The 8,342-nt window shown below is 32.7% G+C and overlaps 1 protein-coding gene across 1 annotated transcript; it reads left to right on the top strand.

Annotated features, from left to right (window-relative positions):
• Positions 1–527: 527 nt before the first annotated feature.
• LOC139900606 (uncharacterized) lies at positions 528–2,840 on the top strand. The gene is made up of 6 exons (XM_071883371.1): positions 528–842; positions 948–1,197; positions 1,312–1,355; positions 1,506–1,592; positions 1,697–2,039; positions 2,182–2,840. Exons 1-6 carry the CDS (start codon positions 528–530, stop codon positions 2,838–2,840), a joined length of 1,698 nt encoding a protein of 565 aa, XP_071739472.1.
• Positions 2,841–8,342: the final 5,502 nt, after the last annotated feature.

Below are 8,342 nucleotides of genomic sequence, written 5' to 3'. Positions count from 1 at the left end.
GACGTTTTTATTATATAATATAATATATATATAATTTTATATAATTATTTATATATTATATTATATTCTTGTGCTTAGTTGACTTGAAATTTTAGGACCGTTGAGTCGTACGTTGATACTCGGTTCATGTCTCGGTTCCGAATTTTCGAACGTCTTTTCGTACGATTTAATATCTTGTACTTTGCGTTTTACAACTTGTACTCTTGTCATTTTTAGACGTTTCTTATCAATAAATTGAACCACTTGGATTGTTTTTTGTACATTTGAGCTTTTTGGACGTTTGCGTCTTCAAATCTTCGTTTTCGCATTTTGTCTTCGCACTTATTTATTTAAACGAATATTACTTGAAAATAGAACATTTGCAACTGAAAACTTTACATATTGGAAGGATATTGCTACTAAATATATGTTCATTTGGAGCACTATCATACTTGCCTATCATACCAAGATTAAAGAGATTATTTGCGAATGAGAAAGATGCAAAAATATTACTTTGGCATGCTGAAGATCGTAAAAATGATGGTAAAATGCGACATGTGGCCAATTCACATCAATGGAAACATTTTGATAAAGATTTTGAAGAATTTGGGGATGAGATACGTAATATAAGGTTCGGACTCAGTTCAGATGGAATTAATCCATTCGGAGATTTGAGTAGCCGTCATAGCACGTGGCCTGTTCTTCTATGCATTTATAACCTACCGCCCTGGCTATGTATGAAAAGAAAATACATAATGATGTCTCTTTTGATTCAAGGCCCAAAGCAACCTGGAAACGACAATGATGTTTATTTGCAATCATTAGTTGATGAAATGATGGAATTATGGAGTATCGGCATACACGTTTATGATGCATACAAGAAAGAATACTTCCAACTACGGGCAATGCTTTTTTGCACCATTAATGATTTTCCTGCTTATGGTAATTTGTCTTGATATAGTACGAAGGGGAAAAAGGCATGTCCTATTTGTGAGGAAAATACTCACTCGATATGGCTCACAAATTGTAAGAAACCGGCATTTATGGGGCATCGGAGAGAGCTTGCTGAGAAACACCAGTATCGTAAAAAGGCGGATTTATTTGATGGTACTATAGAGGATAGAAAACTACCACCACCATTGGATGGAGAAACTACACTCTCCAAAGTTGCTAATATAAATGTTGTGTTGGGAAAGAAAGGTTTTGGTCCTTCAAAAGGTATTTGGAAGAAAAAGTCTATTTTTTGGAAATTACCCTACTGGAAGCATTTACGAGTCCGACATTGTATTGATGTTATGCATATTGTGAAAAATGTGTGTGAAAGTTTGATAGGGTTACTGTTGAACATTCCTGGAAAAACAAAAGATGGAATTAAAGTTAGAAGGGACATGGAATTAATGAATATCAGACCAGAGCTATAACCTAAAGATATTGATGGGAGGTCCACCAAGTTTCTTCCTCCGGCCTGTTATACTACGTCGAAGGTCGAGAAAACTAAATTTTGTCAATGTTTACATGGTATTAAGGTTCCATCAGGATACTCTGCTAACATTAGGAAGTTGGTTTCAATGAAAGATTTGAAGTTGCTTGGTATGAAGTCACATGATTATCATGTACTAATGACCCAGATGATTCCGCAATTCGTGGAATTCTACCCAACCGTATTCGACACACAATAACAAAACTATGCTTATTTTTCAACATGATTCATTCAAAGGTGATTGATCCTGATGTGTTGGATGAATATCAAAGAGATATCATACTTACTCTTTGCGAACTCGAGATGTACTTTCCACCTTCTTTCTTTGATATCATGGTTCATTTGGTATCTCATATTGTAGGAGAAATAAAGGCATGTGGTCTAGGTTTCTTACGGTATATGTATCCATTTGAAAGATATATTGGTATCTTGAAAGGTTATGTAAGGAACCTTAATCGACCAGAAGGCAGTATCGTTGAAGGATATGCATCCAAAGAGGTGATCAAATTCTGCACAAACTACATGGATGGGTTTAAAAGTGTCGGGATTCCACAAAGTCGTCATGAAGGAAGACTATCAGGTCAAGGGACACTTGGGCGCAAGACGGGCTATTCAAATGTTGCCAATTATCAAGAGGCTCATTTTAATGTCTTACAACACACTACAAAACCCTAAAAAGAGTGCAAAGTGGTTGGCAAATTAACATAAAATAACTTTTTCAGAATGGTTGAAAGACAAAGTTAGGAGGAGACTTCCAAATATTGATAAAACTGTCGAAGCTTTGGGATTCGCCCCTAAACATGTGTTCCAATATCAAGGATATGACATAAATGGGTATACCTTTTACACTAAAGCTCAAGATAAGAAGAGTAAAACGGAAAATAGCGGTGTCACGGTGATAGCCTCGTCGACAGAATTCACCATGGTCAATCGTGAAGAAAGATCAAGGATCGCTAAAAAATCTTATTATGGTGTCATTCAAGAAATATGGGAATTAGATTATGGTGATTCGTACACTATACCCTTGTTCAAGTGTAAGTGGGTTGATAATGATCGCGGTGTTCAAGTTGATGAAGATGGTTTTACAACTGTTAATCTTTCCACCAATGGATATAAAGAAGAACCATTCATTCTAGCAAAACTAGTTACTCAAGTATTCTTTATCGAAGACCCAAAGGATCCTAGATGGCATGTGGTTCAGTATGGAAAACAACGGATTGTTGGTGTCGAGAATGTTGTTGATGAGGATGAGTACGACCAATTTGACGAGTTACCGCCATTTTCAGTCGGTGTTCAACCTTTGAATGAAGTTGTTGTTGGAAATAATACAATCTACTTTAGAGAAGACCATCAGGAAGGAGACGAGGTTGCAGACACATAACAATTGTTAAAACATATGATTGATTACCTTTTTTTTGTACACACATGAGTATAGTTTTTAATGACTTATGCAACATGTCTTTTTATGTCTTTTGTTAATTTTTTTTGTTAATTTTTTTGTACCATGAAAAATTTACTTTATGTTATTACCTTTTAAATTAATAATACCAATCTATACAATACAAATACAAATAATTCTAAAAAAAAAAAAAAAAAAAACACACACACACACACACATATATATATATATATATATATATATATATATATATATATATATATATATATAAACATATATTTGCACATTTTTCAATATTAATACCGGGAACAAACCGCGATCACAAAACCATCCAACTTCTTCGTATACCCTAAACCATCCCACTTCATCATAAAACCACCAGAAACACCCTACTCCATCATCATAGAACGGCGATTATTTGACGAACGAACTCAATTTCGTCCTCACGGCTGAAGGATCGTCTCAAATACAGGTATTGATGGTTTTTTTTAGTTATCTAATTGTTCTTTACTCAAATATTCTTGTTATAGACGTAATGACCATAAAATCATACTATTATACTTGAATCGAGTTGTGTGATTAGGAAACAATAATCGAAAATTAGGTTATATACATGCACATTTTGTCTTAGATTATTCAGAAAATGGACACATTAGGGTTTAAAAGTGGTTAATAGATGCTGCAGAAAGAGTCTAATATATTTTGTGTTAAAGACGAAGTGCCCTAAATATCAGACTATTATACCTAAATCTAGTTGTGTTAATTTGACCTTAATTATTATTGTTACCAACATAACTGATATGTACATATATGTTGATTTTACAGAAGCAGAAATAATCTCTGACGTTGTCATTTATGGCTACCTACAATCGTCCACCATCGTTCATCCACATAATACGATTAGCAGATAAGCTTGAACTGGTATTGTTTCGTTGCTATTTTAACCTTAAAATTATATATTTTATAAAGCAAAACCATTGTAAGACATATCAGGTTATTATGTTTTGTTATAGGCTTTGCCACATGAATGGTATGTTGACCATTATGATACCATGTTTCCAAGACATTCTGTTATCATCCACACCCTGCTAGGATATAAATCTGAAGTTACATTTTCGATGAATGATCATAGCCGTATGATACTTGGCGATGGCTGGTTAAAGATCATGAATGATCTTGATATTGGAGAAGGTGATATCCTACTAATGACTGGAATTGAAAAAAGAAACTACGAGTTGGCTATTTACTCACCTGACCTATTTCAAAAGAATTTTTTTGATCCATTCACATCTTTCAATGTATTGACTCGAATTCAGGAAAAAGTGTATGCAAATGCTCCATACAGACGTTTCCCTTAATTCATGAAATTCGTCAACAATCCAAATGAACCAGGATTGGTATGGTCATTTTTCGCTCTTGCATATGTAACACACATTTAGTATGTGTACATGATTATTATCTTAATAAATTAGTTTTATATTTCTTTAACAAAAATAGCATTATTTTTGATTGGATGTAGATACTGCCAAAGGAATGGTTAACAACTACTTTTGGAAACTCTGGACCCAAACAACAAATGATTGTTCACTTTCAAAGATGGTACAACAAAAGGGTGGTGGTAATCTCAGTTGAAGACGATTTTGTTTTGTGGGAAGGATGGTCTGAGTTGTTTACAGACCTTAAAGTGGCGTCTGGTGATTGTATAGTCTTTTATGCAACTGATTCGGAAACTCTTGAGCTGGTGATTTATGACCACCATGGTGTAGAAAAGGGTTGTTTATTGACTTTTCAGCTGATGGACGATGATGTTTCTACTAAGTGGGAAAGAGGATCAACTTCCCAATCCATTCCTGAAATCATTTACATTAATGACAGTTCAGACAGTGATACCGAAAGTGATACCTCAGAAGATGAACCAATGCCTCAACAACATCAACATCCTGATCGTGTTGTGATTATCAAAATACCGTCTAGTAGCTTATTGGTACGCTTCTTATCTTTTTAAAGTTTAACATTCATCAACTGATAAATGGTGGTACACTACTTGTCTTATCTTTTTACATATCAACGTTTTATGCTTCATCATTATAGAATAACAATTTGGTTAAACCGTTGGCTAAATATGTATTTTCTTTTTCGTTAGCATCTTCCAAAGGAGTTTATTGGACTTCCAGGACTGAGGAGTGGGTGTTATGTGAGTTGCTTTAATCATGATGGTGATGAATTCCAGTGGCGTTTGAAGCAGGAGACAGGGAAAAAGAAACCAAATCTGGCAGTTACTTACAGTTTTCCAGAGTACCGATCAATCAATGGCCTGATTCCTGGTCAATATTATGAACTCACGTACAATCTGGAGCAACAAAACTTTTATCTTTAGTTGGTTGATTTAAACAATTGTACTTACTTTTGGTGTATAAGCGCTGTACAATCTGGATGTTATTAGGTTACATATTTTTTGTTGCACTTGTACCATGTATTTAAGTGTGTTTGTTGTAAACTTTTGGATATGATAATGTTTTCCAATGATGCATGCAGTTTAGTAATATTTACTTCTTGCATTACTTTTGATTACAAATCTGCAACTCAATGCAATTTTAAGCATTTACCAATGATGGAACAATAGACTCATTTAAAACATACATTTCATTAGAAAACCTTCTACATTTACTACATTGAAAAAGCCAAATACATACAATTTACCATGACAAGTGAACCAGCTTTTAAGGTTGTTACTTGTGACGCGCAACTTCAAATATAATCAAACTTGAATTAGACAAAATAGTTTATTGTACACTACAATGTTCCATTACTAAACAAGATTAAAGAACCTACACATTGAACAATAATTGTATGCGATTACGGTAGTAATTTACAAAACATCAACATCGACTATTAAATACGAATATAATTTAAATATCATAATATAGAATTCTTACATACATTAGTAAATCTAAAACATAAATTGTTCTCCGGTGAGAAACTAAAAAAGTTATCAAAACATGTACACGTGCAATTCGTACATAGACTATACTACTTCACAAATTAGAGTTATTAAAGCTGCACTATCAAAAGACTATTGACCCTAATGATATTGTTAAAGTGGGTGGCTTCCATGCATGACCATGAAAAAACTCTTCTACCGACGTGAGAACCCAATCATACACATATCACCCACTTTGTACCCATTCAAAGCCACAAAGTACTCCCAGCCTTTCGAAACAAAAAGCTTTTTTTTTGTTACATCTATGGCCTGTTTTATGTCCCACCAATGGAATGTCCCTTCCATATCCAAACATATATAGGTGCAGCCAGCCTCGAGTTCTCGGATGCGGTTAAAGTCCTCAGGTAGTTCCTAAATGACATTGACATATTATTTGTTAATGATTTCATAATTATTTGTCATTGCTATATACACTAATATGTTTAACTATTTCTCTAAAAAAGTATCTAACTCACCCAAAAAGTTCCCCTTGGTATGTCGAAGAAGATGTATGTGACATCAACGGTGCTCCATATGTTGTACCTTTCAGCTCTATTTAGCTGGTTAAAGGCGAGTGCAAGTGTTTGACTAGTAGAGGCATCATTGTTTCCATCTGTATTTGCGATTCAATTCATTAATATGCAAACAAAGAAAAAAATACTCAATTACATCACAGATCAATTGTTAGATTTAAAATGGTTAGATAAAATGTATATGCTGTCATTTTTAAACCTAAGCAAACTATATTGGTATTGTAGCTTGAAAGTTCACAATACATATTGTTGTAACATAAATCAAACCCTAAGTAACCTATTTGGAATCTGCAGATAATTAACAAATAATATATACATGTGCAATATCATAAATGAACATTTGGTATGAACTTAAAGGTATAACACAATAAATTTACAGACTCACACCTGCATGAGTGTAATTCCAAAGAAAAACACTGATATTATATATGCACATAACTGTGAGATAAAATTGATTCAGGTTCAAATAAAAAAGCATAAATACATGTGAAGTGTAGATCTATTGTTTGATTTTAATGATTTACAATAAACAAATGTGATGATAAACCTTGTTCTAAATTTTTTAGGTTTTCAATTCGAAAAACCCTGTGCTTACAGTTAATAAACAACAAATTTTGTTTTAGAAAACACATTAACCTGAGCTCGATGTAGTGACCCGAACTTTTCCATGTTTATATATATTAATTGAGATTAATATTTACATGATTAAATGTTTCCAAAATGTTAAGCAATCAAACTTCTTAAGACTTGATTAATTGAAATATGTTTCATATAGACAATTGACCACCCAAGTTGACCGGTGATTCACGAACGTTAAAACTTGTAAAAACTATATGATGACATATATATGGATATATATATAGTTAACATTATACTATGATAAGTAAACATATCATAAAGTATATTAACAATGAACTACATATGTAAAAACAAGACTACTAACTTAATGATTTTTAAACGAGACATATATGTAACGATTATCGTTGTAAAGACATTTAATATATATATATATATATATATATATATATATATATATCATATTAAGAGATATTCATACATGATAATATCATGATAATATAATAATTTAAAATCTCATTTGATATTATAAACATTGAGTTAACAACATTTAACAGGATCGTTAACCTAAAGGTTTCAAAACAACACTTACATGTAACGACTAACGATGACTTAACGACTCAGTTAAAATGTATATACATGTAGTGTTTTAATATGTATTTATACACTTTTGAAAGACTTCCATACACTTATCAAAATACTTCTACTTAACAAAAATGCTTACAATTACATCCTCGTTCAGTTTCATCAATAATTCTACTCGTATGCACCCGTATTCGTACTCGTACAATACACAGCTTTTAGATGTATGTGCTATTGGTATATACACTCCAATGATCAGCTCTTAGCAGCCCATGTGAGTCACCTAACACATGTGGGAACCATCATTTGGCAACTAGCATGAAATATCTCATAAAATTACAAAAATATGAGTAATCATTCTTGACTTATTTACATGAAAACAAAATTACATATCCTTTATATCTAATCCATACACCAACGACCAAAAACACCTACAAACACTTTCTTTCGTCAATTTTCTTCATCTAATTGATCTCTCTCAAGTTCTATCTTCAAGTTCTAAGTGTTCTTCATATATTCTACAAGTTCTAGTTACATAAAATCAAGTATACTTTCAAGTTTGCTAGCTCACTTCCAATCTTGTAAGGTGATCATCCAACCTCAAGAAATATTTGTTTCTTACAGTAGGTTATCATTCTAATACAAGGTAATAATCATATTCAAACTTTGGTTCAATTTCTATAACTATAACAATCTTATTTCAAGTGATGATCTTACTTGAACTTGTTTTCGTGTCATGATTCTGCTTCAAGAACTTCGAGCCATCCAAGGATCCGTTGAAGCTAGATCCATTTTTCTCTTTTCCAGTAGGTT

Source organism: Rutidosis leptorrhynchoides, chromosome 3, assembly GCF_046630445.1.
Source record: "Rutidosis leptorrhynchoides isolate AG116_Rl617_1_P2 chromosome 3, CSIRO_AGI_Rlap_v1, whole genome shotgun sequence".
NCBI lineage: Eukaryota > Viridiplantae > Streptophyta > Magnoliopsida > Asterales > Asteraceae > Rutidosis > Rutidosis leptorrhynchoides.
Note: the sequence above shows the minus strand (reverse complement) of the source record. Positions and strands in the feature narration are given on the sequence as shown.